General features: G+C 35.3%; 1 protein-coding gene across 1 annotated transcript in view; it reads left to right on the top strand.

Moving 5' to 3' along the window:
* Window positions 1-16,525, top strand: part of DKK2 (dickkopf WNT signaling pathway inhibitor 2) — a 121,166-nt gene extending 104,641 nt beyond the window's left edge. The window contains exons 2-4 of the mRNA XM_011989803.1: window positions 12,390-12,540; window positions 13,638-13,793; window positions 14,137-16,525. Of these exons, the coding sequence (XP_011845193.1) occupies window positions 12,390-12,540; window positions 13,638-13,793; window positions 14,137-14,387 (558 nt within the window). The 3' untranslated portion in view covers window positions 14,388-16,525. The remainder of the gene's footprint in view (window positions 1-12,389; window positions 12,541-13,637; window positions 13,794-14,136) is intronic.
* Window positions 16,526-16,740: the final 215 nt, after the last annotated feature.

Genomic DNA, 16,740 nt, shown 5'->3' with positions numbered 1-16,740 from the left:
CAACGTGCAGGTTAAATGGGACATCAAGCTTATCTGGGGTGGTCAGCCAGCTTGGAAGACTGCTTAAAAGTGAAGTCAGTTGATATAATCTCCAAATGATGAGTTGGAGTTATTCTCACGATGAAGTGAATGGAGGAAGGTGTTCTTGGCAGAGGGAAACTTTGCAAATGCAATGAGTCCTGAAGGAGTGTGGCTGACTAGGGGATGTGCAAGTAGCCCCGTACAGCTGGAGTGTATAATACAAGGCTTGGAGAGGTAGACCGGGAACACAGGGTTTATATAGCATATTAAGAACAAACATGTTTCTGATTAGTCTTATTTGTAATGTAGATTCTTTCTTTGTTTAAAACAAACAAACAAACAAACACCAGGCCAGATTTCATATAGCATACTATAAATGTAGTTCCAGATACACTTGACTGTTCAATGTGAGGGAAAAAAAAAATTGAAACAAGAATAAGATTACAGATTGACCCTAGCAAAGTTATATGAAAGCTCTATTAGCCAGTTGGTTAATAAATTTTATTTGTTTTGTTTGCCTAGACTTCTTATTACCCCAAACAGCACTCAAATGATGTGTTATGTATCTCAATCCCTGGGGGGAATTTCTTATCTGAGCTTTCCTTTCTTTTTCACTCTCCCTCCCCAGCTCACTTTTTGAAGCCCCATATCTGCTGCAAAGGCTACTGGAATGGGAGGCCAGATGTAGAGACTCTTAAAAAGAGTCTAGTATATCTGGAGATCCTGAGTAATGAACAAGGGCCAACAAAAGAAGTAGCAGTAATACAGAGGAGTATACTCTTTAAACAGACTAGGAGAACCAGTGAGATGGAGGGAAAGTCACTTAAACCTGGAGACAGGATTTCATTTTTTTATCTGGTAACAAATCTTTCCTCTCTTGCACCATTGAGAATGTACTGGTCACCACACCAAAGCAGATGTACTGGGATGTGGGTGGTGTGGGGGACCAACATTTTCAGTATGTTCTTTTGGGGATTGCTAACACATTGCGTATGTCATCACAAGATGTACCACATTTCTGAGGCTGAGATTTGAACACTAGGGTCACGCAAACCAAAGCATCTATCATCTGGCTTATAATTTCCTCCCTTTCAAATCCTCTAGCAAAGCATTCAAACAGAATATTTTGTTAGAGCCTTTCTCTATACCATGTTGTTCACTAGACATGAATCTCTTTTGCCCTTGTGAGCTGACTTTTCCTTCTTCCACACAATAAAAATTTACATTAGTTTATGGGGGTAGGAGGCTGAGAGGCAAGCCCATGTATGTATTGAGATATTGATTACTTTTTAGAAAAGTATTTTGTTTTAATAAATAACATGTGGTCATATTGTTGCTATTATCAGAAATTTAAAATAAAAATTCCCTCCATGCTGGGGCTTTTTAACTAAATCGTCTAGAAAATTTCTGAAATAAATGAATGGCTTTGGCTGTTGTAAAATTCTACGTGTCAAAAAAATAAGCAACTCTTCTAGCAGGATGCTTAACCCTATGATTATGCTGAAACTCTGACACTGCCCAAACTCTTTCAAACATAGTTTGTCCTGAGTTTTGTAACCCAGTACCGATTAGATGGACAATATAGTGTACTTGGGGTGCTTCATTGCATTAACTGCTATGTGAGATCTGCCTTGAAAACTGAACATTCCAAAGAAATGAGAATGTAGCATAGGCATGGAACACATATCTTTACCTATTTTACAGGTTGTGTAAATACAGGCCTGAGATACCTAGAGAAGGAATCAAGTTGGAAAATGGGAAGGCATACAGATAGTAAAATAACTGATTATGAGATAACTTCCATTTCTTTCTCTTACTAACAGACAAGCTATCTTGTTCAAGGCTCAGGAGTTAAAGTCCCTTATTCTGTTGCAAATATAACTTGCATTTAAGTCCTTCTATGTCTTGGGGAGACATGATGATCTTAACCCAGAACTTATTCCAGAAAAATAAACAGACTTACTGTTTATTTTCTTCCAATGGCAAAGGGAGAAAAAGATCAGTTAGGTAGAGTTCTGTGGTGGAGCTGTGAATCACCTCCCTGTCATGCTTTTTTAACCAAAAGGTTTATCAGTCTATTTAAACTTTATAGTGATCACTATTGAGTAAACCTCTTGCTCAAACTCTCTAGTTAATCATTTGGGGCCAACTTTTTCTCAAGTCATTGCCTTTCTGCACCAGCACACCAGAGGGATAAAATGCTTCCTGCCTTCTTGTTTATAGGTTCTATATTAAAATGGGAACATTTTATAATTTTTAAGCAAAATTTTTGTAGCACTTAAAGTATCTCTTTTTAAACAGAAATTAGAAGTCATTTCACCATAGAATGAATATCAAGGATTATATTTTGCTGTGCTTTTTTCTATCTTCCCAACCACGAAAGAACAGTCTTTTAAATTTTATCTGCTTCCCTCAGCTGTTTCTTCAAAAGCAGAATAGAATTTGACTATTGGTCTGGCCTAATTCCTAGAGGAAATGAAAGAGAATTCGACAAGATTAGAAAAGTGTTACTGTTGGAAATTTCTATATTAAATGAAATTAGCCAAGGCAATAAACATTAGCTCAATTAAATAATTGTTGGAACAATGCATTGTGTATGTGTATGTATATTATATGTGTGTGTGTGTGTGTATTTGAATGTTACATCGATAGTCTAATTCTGCTATTAAGGTGACATTTTTGAAACAAAACAGACAATTTTTAATAAAGAAACTTCAGTCGGGGTGCTTGATACCTCTTCTAAGAAGCCCTGCCTCTAGGAAAATAACATTTTTCAAGCTCTCTTAGCATGAAACCATAAAGCATAAACTAGCAAGAAGTAAGACATTTCACTTTAATATTGTAGTATTAATTCCTTTTTAAATTGCATTAATTTTAATAGGTAATACATGCATCTAGTGCAGATTACAAAGTGTTTAAAAGAGTTTACATGTAAAGTAAGTTTTCTCCTTTCCTCTGTTCTCAATCCTGTCTGTTCTCAATAAGCCTGTCTACCTTCCCATGGGTAAACCCTGTTACACACTTTCTGGGCGTATTTCCTGAGCTAACTTGAGCTAACTTTATACATACGTGTGTGTGTGTGTGTATCTGTGTGTATGCATATACATATATTTGCATATGTATATATGTATACATATATGTGTGTATATATATTTATATATGTGTATATATATGTGTGTGTATATATTTCTGAACCCATAAGTCAAAAATTACTTAAACTTGTATAACATTTAAAACTCACAAGTGTTTACATTTAGGGTGCAGAAATATTCACCAACCTTAACCTGTTCTATAATCATAAAAAAGTATTTTCTAAACAGCAATTTGAAAGTATGTTTTCTTATCTACCTGAATATAAACTTTTGAATTTTAAATGTCATTTTCATTGGAAAAGAGAAAGGTGATGCTATACAAAGAAAAGCATATAATAAAAGCACACATCATCTATTTATCATGCTTGATATGGGGAAGAAGAGTGTTTTGTAAAGGCCCACAGGATACAAAATATAAAGAAAATGCAAAATTTGAGCATTGCCAGCAAGACATAGGTGTATACCACATGAGGATATGAAACAATCCAGCCATAATGGGTGTGTTGACAGCTCTGAGTCCACACAGCGTTCCTCCCGAAGTGCACTGGTGTGTTTGTTATGTGTTATTTTACTTTTTCATACAGTTTTAGAAACTCTCAAGCCCACCCCCAAGCACAGTGGCGAAACACTAGGAGTGAAGATGAACCTTCCTGGAAATTGTTGTTGTCAGTGAGCCTCTCATTTAGACTCATGTTGTTTTCAGGGAACCAATCCTTCACTTAGACCCATGTCTATTTGGAGATAATAGTGAGTTGCATTTTATATAGACCAGGCATTGTCAGTATGATATATATGCAGGAGGCATCAGTAATCTTGCAACAGTTCTATATAGCCGTGTTTCCCTATCTTACCATATTGTATCATCACCAGGACAGTATTAGTTAAAAGTATAGATTCGTGGACCCCATCCAGTCTTCTAGAAATAGAATCTCTAGTAGAAGAGTCTGTGAAGCAGTAATTTGTAAAAAAATAAACAAACAAACAAAAACCAAAAAAAAAAAACCCATGGAATTTTTATGATTAAGTAAGTATGGAAACACTGCTGAATTCAGAAATTGTAACCATTTTATCATAGAAGAAACTAAGACCCAGTAATTTAGCTAATGGTCCCTCAACCAATCAATTTTGTTTGATTTAAGGAAGCATAAATTGAATTGCAATATAACTTCATATTTTGCCCTACCAGGTTACGAAGTAAAATTAGGTCATGAGATCAGGAAAATTTACAAGGCAACAATGAAAATGTTATACTATAGATGATCAGTTCCAGATTTGGAAGAGACCTTAAGATTTTGCACTTTCTTCCTCTCTTTTGGTTAGGACAATTATACTTACCCAATTACAATTTATAGAGGACTTTATAATTATATATTACTCCCAACTACTGCTATAAAACCTGAGATGCTGCTTTTTCAGCATAGAGTAGAAGTGTTTTGTCCTATACATTTTAAATGAGTGGGGATGGGTCAAAAACAAACAAAAACAATCAAGAGCCAGGTAAACCTCATAGTTAAGATTTCTCTAGGCGCTGAGACCACATGGAAAAGTTTAACTCTCTCCATTCACCCCATGATCAATATCAGTATTGTACATGCTACAGTTGAGAATGTGGTCTGTGTTCAAAGTAGAGCAATCCCTAGAATATCCTTTCTGCTTAATGACATACAGAGAACAGGGAGGAGCAACCAAAGTTAAAGAGGACCCTGCCTTCCTTTGATAGAGTTACTGTTTCTTTGGATTTAAATGAGGCTTTCTGAATACATTGGAGAGGCTAATGGACCACTAGAAGAAATCCATCATTTCTAATTTAGAATTCAGATAGGTTTAGGAGATACTCTTTTATCTCTGAACTTTTGTATCAAAAACCAACTTGCTAACCACCCTAGCCTTAAAATGAATATGTGTAAAAGATATTGAAATATTTTCCATGGGGTGCAGAGCATGAGTTGTTCTAATAAAATCAATGTCCAGATCCTCAGCTTCCAAATTTTTTCTTAAAATTCTCAGGGAATATGCCTGGGTTTACATTAACTTTTTTGCCATTTTATATGGTGAAAAAAGGCAAAACCTTCATGCATTCCAAATCTCAATAGACTGCATTAGTCAAAGGTACAAAAACATTTTTAGGTGACAAATAAGTAAAATTTGGAATTTTGATTGGAACAAAGATATGTTTAATGATTGATCAGGGCATCTTAAACTCACAAAGGTACTTTCTTTCTTTGTCTTATATTTATTTTTTTAAAAGTGAAACTTGGCCCCAGTTGGAAATTCTGTATGCAGAACATTCCAAATAGTTGCGATGACTTGTATATTTTACAATCTAACTGAAGGATTTTCAGATTATGTAATTTTTCAAGAGAAAATGCCCATGAGTAAATATGTTGTGATTAATTTCAGGATCAGTATGCTTTGATTAATACAATAGTCAGAAGTTATTTTATTAGTCATGTCAAATTACTGCAAATTTTATCTTAGAAAATGTTTAACGATTAATAAAGTAGCCAAAAGTTATTTTATTAAATCATATCAAATTACTACAAATTTTATATTAGAAAATGTTTAACATTATATTTCATATTAATAAAACAAACACACTTCAAAAAATTTTACATGTCAAATGTATTGAAGGATATATGTTTTTTTCAAAATTATTTTAGGGGTAACAGACAAAACATTTGCACATCACAGAACTAGTAGTTTCTGGATCATAGTTGGTGTTCAATAAATAAACGCTGAATAAATATTGATTGAATACTGAATAAATACCCAAGCAGCTGCCTTAACGAACCTGTAACTACACATGCAGGACATCATGTAATATCTGAACTTTTCCCCTTAAATTTAATATAGCTCAATCCCCCTGGCCTGATGTTCATGAATCTTCAAAGACGCATCTAGTACACCCTTATCCCCTAGAGGTAATAGGAGACAAAGTGAAAGATGAGATTGCACAGCCTTTGGCAGATAGTGTACAACACCACACAGCCAGATTGACATATAAGTCCCTACACCTCCTGCAGTTGCACTTTAGTGTTTGATTTTGAAATGACCACCTGAAGGGTAGTGTACCTTGCCTGTTTGTGGAAATACAGATCTATCATGTAGAATATCATGAGGAAAATTAATCTTTTCTCTAAGGACTCACGGCAAGCCAGTCCGATCAGGTTTCCCAAATGTAATTGCCAGTCTTCTGCTGTGCTCTCAGAGACCCCAGATATATTCTCATCCCCAGTTCTTTGCTGCTACCTCCATCTATCCACTAGTCTCAAATATTTTTCATTCCCACAGCTGGGTCGTCCCCTGCAGGCTTTCTTCTGCCTGCCTAGCTGATGATGTTTTTCTGGCTCCAGAAAACTTCTGAGATTGTTACAAACAGTGCTTGTGGGGACAAAGGATTGTCCTGATTAAAATAACAAAAAAACTAGGACGGTCTTGCAAGAATCCGGATGGGTGGCCATCCCACATGAACACTGTGATGTTTCTCCCTTCTTTTCTTCCTCTCATCATTAAATAAGGCCAATATTATTATTTTGAAAACTTAGGAGTTAAACTAAGGTATTAGTTGTAGTCAAAGGTTTATTCAATGATTGGTACTACTGAGATACCTATAACACTTTTTCTCCTTTCATTGTTCTTAGGGATCTGATTACTTCATTGTTGTATTTTCATGTTCAAAGGGATAGGCAAGTGAAAATTAATTCAACCCTAAATTTAAGTCTGTAGTTAATGGGCCTTTTCTTCCTGCAATTTTGAGAAGACTTTGGGGGAAGAGAGACTCAATTATTTCAAATAAGATTGAGTGACTACATTTTATTTTACTTTTGTTCATTAGAATATTATGTAATTATCATTACTTTCATGATGGACTTTTGCTCATAACTCTGATTTACATTGAGTTTAAATGAACATAAAACTGTGCTCAAGAAATAGAATGAGAAAATACTGTTTACAGCTTTGTCAGTGTTTTCTGCCAGTATTCTGTTTTTCCAACAGCTGCAGTAGGACATGCTGTTGGTATTCAGAGGCTTCTAGAAAGAGATGTGGCCAAGTATATTTTTCTAATCTCTAACTTCAGCACAAAGGTCACCACTCAGTCACCTTGTTGATGTGTCCATTACACTCTCACTATTAATTGCTCTTAGTGATGATACCTGAGGCCTGAACGCCAGGGAAGAACTCAAGATCCCTAAGTTCTCTGCCACTGAGCACACATTACTTATTTCTAGCAGTTACTTAAACTCTCTTCACTTTACTGCTAAAGTTTTAGGTAATGATTCTAAATTAGTACAGAGGAAATAGACTTTAAAAAATATTTTATGCTAAAACGAAATACCAATTTTTGATAGATTTTATTTTCAAAATGTGTCCAATATGTTTATTCTTCTTCTAGTTCTTGTCATGATTGTAATAATAAGTAACACTGCTATTTGTGGAAATCACTCTATTTTTAGCCTAGAAAGGGGGTTGCAGAAAATGTCTTTGTTTTTTGGCCTAATCACTGACAGTTCCCATGTATTCTGAATTTATGGCCAATCATCTGCTATTATTAGGTGTCCTGAATTAATTCATCTCCTAATTGTAACTGATGCAATAATGAATGATTCTGCATGAAACTAAGTATTCCTGGATGCTCATAAGCTGAATTTATGATTCAATTGTGGAGCATTTTAGCACGTGATAGGTGTAGTAGGGTCCTTCCCTAATTCTTTCACTTGATTTCCAGTCTTCCACAAAATCATTGCTCCTCAGACAAAAAGGAAAAGTTATCTATTCTGTTCACCTAAAGTCCAAGTAAACAAAGAGCCATGAGAATGCACTATTAACAATTGCCATAGCAAGTAAAACAAAAATCAGCCCTTTAATTCACCTTTAAAATAAGCACCAGGTAAGCATATTATTGATTTCGTTAAATGGAAACTTAGACTAAGGTATTCAAGCTCATTTTTTGCTTGTCACCAAACCATCATCAAATGAGACTAGGCAACAGCCTTTGGAGGCCAAAGTAAATGGAAAATAAAGATTATCCATGTGAGAGTTTCTGAATGGCACTTTAATTAATGTATATAATTCCCTGCAGCCGTCCTTTCATTGCCACAGTCACTTCTTCAGGGTCCTCCACAACTACTGTTAACCCTCTATCCCTCTCTCTCTCTCTCTTTCACCAATGATATCATTTCCAGAAACTTTAGAGGAGCTCATGTAGGGAAAAAACCAATGGCATCTGGCAACTGCAGAACCCTCATACTTCAGTAGAAAATGCCTTCTTTAAAACTCTTTACTAAAATGTAATGCATTATGCTTAGTAAGACATGAGAATTGTTATTAATGGGTTAGAACCATATTATTTCATGTTTTATGTTTTCTTGCTAGAAGTTATCACAAGGGAAGCTTTATGGTTGAAAAAATCTGGGCTAAGGGAAATTGATTTCAGAGGGCAAGGCATGCCCCCAAATATCACTTGCTTTCCCTATACTCTTCTTCAATCAATTTATTTCATCCCCTCTTGATTATATTCATATATAAAGACTGTGTATTGGATCCAGGAGTTACATAAGCATATTAGAAGCTGTGTAACATAACTTTACTTTTCAATTATTAAAAAAATTATTTTTAAAATTTCCAAATAATGCCTCCTAGTATTTATATTCTGAGATTCACTTCCAAGTATAAGTTCCCAATACACATAACCTTGTATAGTTAAGCATTTTTTGGCATAATTTCTCTGCCTGTGTCATTTTTACTTCAAGTTAATTAAAAGACATATTGGAGCATAAAAAACTATGTGTCTTCTAATTACTTTCTATTTTTGACAAAATGAGGTTCCCTCTTTAAAAATTAAATTATGATAATTTTACTGTAATCCCATTCAAATAAAAGGCTACTGTGCATCTCATTTTTTCTAATGTCATCTGCATCAGATATTTGTCATTTTAATATTTTCCAGTTCCTGTCAACTGAGAATGGAAAGATGGTGATGTGCCATTCACAATTTTTTTGCATACACTGCGACTTTTACCAAATGACCAGAAAATAAACAACTATCAATAACAGCTAATAAATAAAATAGTGTATCCTGTGGACTATTTTGGGGGGATGAAATCCAGGATTATCCTATACTCAGAATTGCTTGAGGATTTGTTATTTGAGTTGTAAACAGCACATGATGTTTTATGTGGCACATATTTATTTCCGTTGAAAGAGCATGTCCTCTTTTTGAGGAAGGAAAGAAACTTGTAACATCAAATGTTTCTTGCAAAACAATTTGATGAAATAAATGTAAATGAATCAGAAGCATGTGAATTGTATTTCATTAAAATTAATGAGTTTAAATGTGAAGGGGGTAAAATGCTTGGGGGAAAGAGTGTGGTAAGGCGGGAAGGGACATTTGTTTTGTTTTCATCAGTCTTGGATTCTTTAAAAATGGCTTAATAGTCTGAATTTCATCTCATTAAGATTCTCTTAAGCCTAATGGTGGAGTTACAGAGTGGGACAATAAAATGCAAATTTATTTCATAGCTTTATGTGGTTCCAGTTATAAAGTACGCATCAAACATTGCCACTATGCAGTCCTTCAAAATCACTTTCAATTTGAAGTTGGTGGTTTTTCTATATAATTCTTTTAACGGTAAACAAGAAACTGTAATGATGCTAAAATACACGTTTTATCTCTCAGACTCACACATAAATTTCACATTTCCTTTTTCTAACTGAAGATGATCTGATCTAAAAGGAAAACATGTGAGAGCTGAATGTGTATGTGTAGACATATATGCAGGAGATGGGCAGGAGGAGAAGACACTGGAAGAAAGGGAAAGAGTAAAAGAAAGAAAAGGAAAAAAAGACATGATCAATGCAGGCCAAGCTATGCCATCAAACCTAATTCATAAGTAAAGCAGTGAAATCTCACTAAGTATTTGCGAGCCATAAACATTTTATCCCATAGTTTATGTTCAAATTATTTATGCTTGCTTAAAAACAAATACATAGCTTATTTTATATTTTGTATTTTCATTTAAAAAATCATCTATTACTCTGAAAACAAGAAAAAAATCAACTTCAAAAAAGAAAAAAGGTTTACAAATGAGTCTCCTTGCCTCAAAATCTGAGTAATTTGATGTGGGTTATGACATTTTAGTTTCTCAACTCCCAGTCTCTGAACACAAGGATATTTTTAATGTTCCAAATACTTCCGAGAGGCAGGGGGTACACAAATGGGTATATATGTATGTATAACCCCCGAAATCTTCGTTTTCCTAAACTCTGACCACCTTCTGTATTTTACATGTATTTTTTATTTATTTTATTTTATTTTTTTATTATACTTTAAGTTCTAGGGTACATGTGCATAACATGCAGGTTTGTTACATATGTATACTTGTGCCATGTTGATGTGCTGCACCCATCAACTCGTCAGCACCCATCAACTCGTTATTTACATCAGGTATAACTCCCAGTGCAATCCCTCCCCCCTCCCCCCTCCCCGTGATAGGCCCCGGTGTGTGATGTTCCCCTTCCCGAGTCCATGTGATCTCATTGCTCAGTTCCCACCTATGAGTGAGAACATGCGGTGTTTGCTTTTCTGTTCTTGCGATAGTTTGCTGAGAATGATGGTTTCCAGCTGCATCCATGTCCCTACAAAGGACACAAACTAATCCTTTTTTATGGCCGCATAGTATTCCATGGTGTACATGTGCCACATTTTCTTAATCCAGTCTGTCACTGATGGAGGTTTGGGTTGATTCCAAGTCTTTGCTATTGTGAATAGTGCCGCAATAAACATACGTGTGCATGTGTCTTTATAGCAGCATAATTTATAATCCTTTGGGTATATACCCAGTAATGGGATGGCTGGGAAACCCTAGAAGAAAACCTAGGTAATACCATTCAGGACATAGGCATGGGCAAGGACTTCATGTCTAAAACACCAAAAGCAATGGCAACAAAAGCCAAAATTGACAACTGGGATCTAATTAAACTAAAGAGCTTCTGTACAGCAAAAGAAACTACCATCAGAGTGAACAGGCAACCTACAGAATGGGAGAAAATTTTTGCAATCTACTCATCTGACAAAGGGCTAATATCCAGAACCTACAAAGAACTCAAACAAATTTACAAGAAAAAAACAAACAACCCCATCAAAAAGTGGGCAAAGGATATGAATAGACATTTCTCAAAAGAGGACATTCATACAGCCAACAGACACATGAAAAAATGCTCATCATCACTGGCCATCAGAGAAATGCAAATCAAAACCACAATGAGATACCATCTCACACCAGTTAGAATGGTGATCATTAAAAAGTCAGGAAACAACAGGTGCTGGAGAGGATGTGGAGAAATAGGAACACTTTTACACTGTTGGTGGGATCGTAAACTAGGTCAACCATTATGGAAAACAGTATGGTGATTCCTCAAGGATCTAGAACTAGAAGTACATGTATTTTTTTTAAGACAATATATGACACTGCTGAAGTAGCCTTCTGGACATACCACTAGGTAGAGAAATGTGTGAACAGAGGTTCTTTCTTTACAACTGAAGGCGTAGCAGACTGTGGGGCTATTTCAGGTCTATAAGGAGTCTGCTTTTGTGCTTCCTGGGAATATAATGATATAACTGGATCTTAGCATCTGTCTGGCTGCTGGGAGCTCTACTGCTGCTTATCAACATGTTTGGAATGAGGATCCTGTTCCTTAGTGTCTTTGTGTCAAATAATTCACTGTCTCAAACTGTTCTGGAAATGTTTCTCCTCCTTGCTTCTATAGGCAGGAACTGAAAGGATTCACTTTTAAAGTATTTGTTTCATAATTGGGCAGGAGATACGTTTTGGCTTCTAGCATAGCCCTCTGTTGTTTTATTTAACATTTCTCTCATCGTTCTTTAACAGCTGAAAAAAATCGAGTGGCGAAGATGACTGTGTCATTTGTACCTTACAATAGCATTAATGCAATCATTATAACTTCTCTGGAGACCCCAAAGTCACTCATAAGGGTTCTGTGCATCAATAAAAGTCTAAATTCTAACTCTAGAGTTGTGTCAATGAAAATAGACGAACAGCTTCAGCTTTATCTTTGTTATCAACAATAGATATTTATAAGGTCCTCAGTTAAGTGTCACTACTTAGGATCTAGGTTCAGAACATTATGATGATGGTATAGTTCCTTCCAGGAGAGATAGATGGTGATTTATTTTCTATCATGATTTGCTATAGTAATGTTTCATAAGTGAAACAGGATCTAATCCTTTACTTTTGGTGTTGTTCCACTTGATGACAGGCCTATCCTTGTAGCAGTGATAAGGAGTGTGAAGTTGGGAGGTATTGCCACAGTCCCCACCAAGGATCATCAGCCTGCATGGTGTGTCGGAGAAAAAAGAAGCGCTGCCACCGAGATGGCATGTGCTGCCCCGGTACCCGCTGCAATAACGGTAAAAGATCTCACTAAGTGTTCATGGGCCTCTTTCTTCTCATCATAGTAAGCCTGTCTCTCGAGTCAGGCTATCTTCTCCTTACTCGGACTCCTGAAATATATGGAGCCTGGTAGAATTGGTTTAGGTAGTGCAAGATTACCTGAATTTCCTCCCCAAATCTTAGTTTTCCTAGACTCTGGTTACTTTCTATATTGTATGACCTGTGCTGATCTAGAATATTGCCATGTTGAAGTGTTCTGTATAAACAGCAAGGCGTTCTATTCCAGTAAACACATAAGTGAATGCATGTAAAAGAACCAAAGACAGAAACTTGATATGATTTAGTAATGCAGTTGTAAATATCTATTCCAGTTTTGTACTTTGGGTTTAGTCAAGATGTTCTGTAGCTCAGTCTTATGGTAGTAGAGTGATTGGTTCCTCCAAAGAGAGACACAAGATTTTACTCCCCAACCTGGCTTCATCCAATATCAATGAATTTATAGGCAGACAATTCAGCAATAATGATGAAATGGATCACAGACAAGATGTGGCAAAAACATTAAATAATTGCAGAAGGTAATTAGAAATATATACTTAATCATATAAAACAACATAATCAGGCTCATATTCTCATGCCTATTCCTGACCTCTGGGTGTAGACCTATTGTGAATCTCTTGCACAGGAGGTGAAGGGAAGAAGAAGACCTTACACCATTAGAGAAGTTTACAGTGTAAACTAAGATTATGTTGTTAATTAATAAAGGAATCTGGATCCAGAGGGTGAATGTCTGATCAGATTATTTAAAAATACTAATAGCTAACATTGATTCTTCACATATATTCACAATAACTTTGTGAATATATAAAATTATGCTTTTATTCCCAGTTTTATCCAAGGTCACTTAGTCTTGAGAGAGACAAAATTCATATCAAAGAAGTCTCACTTTAGGGCCAAAGTGTGCTCAGTCTCAATAAATAAGTAAATGAATGAATGGGTGGTTAGATAGATAGATAGATAGAGAAATGGCTTCATATTTCACATCAAGAGAGTACGTGGATAAGTCTCACATTTCATAGAATTGAATTAGTCTAACTGATTATGTGATCATCTCCAGGTATCTGTATCCCAGTTACTGAAAGCATCTTAACCCCTCACATCCCAGCTCTGGATGGCACTCGGCACAGAGATCGAAACCACGGTCATTACTCAAACCATGACTTGGGATGGCAGAATCTAGGAAGACCACACACTAAGATGACACATATAAAAGGTAGGGATATCTGTAGTTTTGGGTTTTTTAAAAATAAATAAATAGAAGAAAAATATAGATAATTAATGCCATTAGTTTTAGAAAAAAATTACAAGGAAGGTTCTTTAATCCTAGCTAGTCATTAAACTGGTTATTCAGGTGGCAAATAATGGAAACAGATCATAATGGATATATGTGATTAGAGGCATAGCCAATCGGTATCAACCAAGACTTTTCATTATAAATGGTAACAACATAGAAGATAGTATAAGTGAAAATAGTTTATGTGCTTCTGATTGCAAAATAGAATTTCTTTTTTCTGAAGTGTCAGGGTAACATCTATTATTGGTCATCATCTCTGCAGGGCATGAAGGAGACCCCTGCCTACGATCATCAGACTGCATCGAAGGGTTTTGCTGTGCTCGTCATTTCTGGACCAAAATCTGCAAACCGGTACTCCATCAGGGGGAAGTCTGTACCAAACAACGCAAGAAGGGCTCTCATGGGCTGGAAATTTTCCAGCGGTGCGACTGTGCGAAGGGCCTGTCTTGCAAAGTATGGAAAGACGCCACCTACTCCTCCAAAGCCAGACTCCATGTGTGTCAGAAAATTTGATCACCATTGAGGAACATCATCAATTGCAGACTGTGAATTTGTGTATTTAATGCATTATAGCATGGTGGAAAATAAGGTTCAGATGCAGAAGAATGGCTAAAATAAGAAATGTGATAAGAATGCAGATCACAAAAAGAGAGAAAGAAAACATGAACTGAATAGATTAGAATGGGTGACAAATGCAGTGCAGCCAGTGTTTCCATTATGCAACTTGTCTATGTAAATAATGTACACATTTGTGGAAAATGCTATTATTAAGAGAAAAAGCACACAGTGGAAATTACTGACGAGTAGCATGTGACTTTCCAAGGTTTAGGTTGTGCTGGAGGAGAGGTTTCCTTCAGATTGCTGATTGCTTATACAAATAACCTACATGCCAGATTTCTATTCAAAGTTAGAGTTTAACAAAATACTCCTAGAATAACTTGTTATACAATAGGTTCTAAAAATAAAATTGCTAAACAAGAAATGAAAACATGGAGCATAGTTAATTTACAACAGAATATTACCTTTTAATTTGTAACACTACTTCTGCTGTTCAATCAAGAGTCTTAGTAGACAAGAAAAAAATCAGTCAATATTTCCAAATAATTGCAAAATAATTGCCAGTTGTTTATGAAGGCCTTTAGGAAGACAAACAAATAACAAACAGCCACAAAAACGTTTTTTCAAAATTTTAGTTTTACCTGTAATTAATAAGAACTGATATAAGACAAAAACAATTCCTTCAGATTCTGTGGAATGACAGTATATCTCTCTATCCTATGTGATTCCTATTCTGAATGCATTTTAGTTTCCAAACTATACCCATAAATTGTGACTAGTAAAATACTTGCACAGAGCAGAATTTTCACAGATGGCAAAAAAAATTAAAGATGTCCAATATATGTGGGAAACCAGCTAACAGAGAGATCATTATTTCTTAAAGATTTGCCATAACCTATGTTTTGATAGAACTAGATTGTTAAATACATGTATTCATACATACTCTGTGGTAATAGAGACTTGAGCTGGATCTGTACTGCACTGGCGCAAGCAAGAAAATTGGGAAAACTTTTTCGTTTGTTCAGGTTTTGGCAACACATAGTTCATATGTCTGAGGCACAAATTGACTATTCATCTTTGAAACCAGGGGATGCACAGTCTCAGTGAAGAGCTGCATGGGATTTGCTATCACAATATTTACTACACAAATGAATTCAGTGTGAGGTCATGTGTCCATACTACCCTCAAATTATTTATTTTACAGTGCTGAGATCCTCAAATAATCTCAATTTCAGGAGGTTTCACAAATGGACTCCTGAAGTAGACAGAGTAGTGAGGTTCCATTGCCCTCTATAAGCTTCTGACTAGCCAATGGCATCATCCAATTTTCTTCCCAAACCTCTGCAGCATCTGCTTTATTGCCAAAGGGCTAGTTTCTGTTTTCTGCAGCCATTGCAGTTAAAAAATATAAGTAAGATAACTTGTAAAATCTGCATATTGCTAATCTCTAGACACCACAGTTTCTAAATTCTTTGAAACCACTTTACTACTTTTTTTACTTAACTCAGTTCTAAATATTTTGTCTAGAGCATAATAGAATAAAAGGTTATCTTATAGTCGTGACTTTAAACTTTTGTAGACCACAATTCACTTTTTAGTTTTCTTTTACTTAAATCCCATCTGCAGTCTCAAATTTAAGTCCTCCCAGTAGAAACTGAGTTTGAGCCTGTATATCTATTAAAAATTTCAGCTTCCCACATATATTTACTAAGATGATTAAGATTTACATTTTCTGCACAGGTCTGCAAAAACAAAAATTATAAACTAGTCTATCCAAGAACCAAAGTTTGTATAAACAGGTTGCTATAAGCTTGGTGAAATGAAAATGGAACATTTCAGTCAAACATTTCCTATATAACAATTATTATATTTACAATTTGGTTTCTGCAATATTTTTCTTATGTTCACCCTTTTAAAAATTATTATTTGAAGTAATTTATTTACAGGAAATGTTAATGAGATGTATTTTCTTATAGAGATATTTCTTACAGAAAGCTTTGTAGCAGAATATATTTGCAGCTGTTGACTTTGTAATTTAGGAAAAATGTATAATAAGATAAAATATATTAAATTTTCCTCCTCTAAAAACTGAATTCAAAGTTCCTTGTGTTTTGCCTACGGGAAGAATTTTCATAGACTCATACTTTCTGAGAGTTCAACTGAACTTGGTCTGATTTTGAGGACTGGGTGTGAATCATTTGGAGGACATCAGCATGAGATAACTCAGAGCAGTTTACTATTACAAAAGATAGTTTATTTCATGGCAGTTGAGCTGTAATTGTTAGAGAGTTGTTTCCGTTTTTTTTTT

The sequence above is a fragment of the Mandrillus leucophaeus genome, unplaced genomic scaffold (genome assembly GCF_000951045.1).
Source record: "Mandrillus leucophaeus isolate KB7577 unplaced genomic scaffold, Mleu.le_1.0 Scaffold364, whole genome shotgun sequence".
Classification (NCBI taxonomy): domain Eukaryota; kingdom Metazoa; phylum Chordata; class Mammalia; order Primates; family Cercopithecidae; genus Mandrillus; species Mandrillus leucophaeus.
This window is presented reverse-complemented; position numbering and strand designations above follow the sequence as displayed.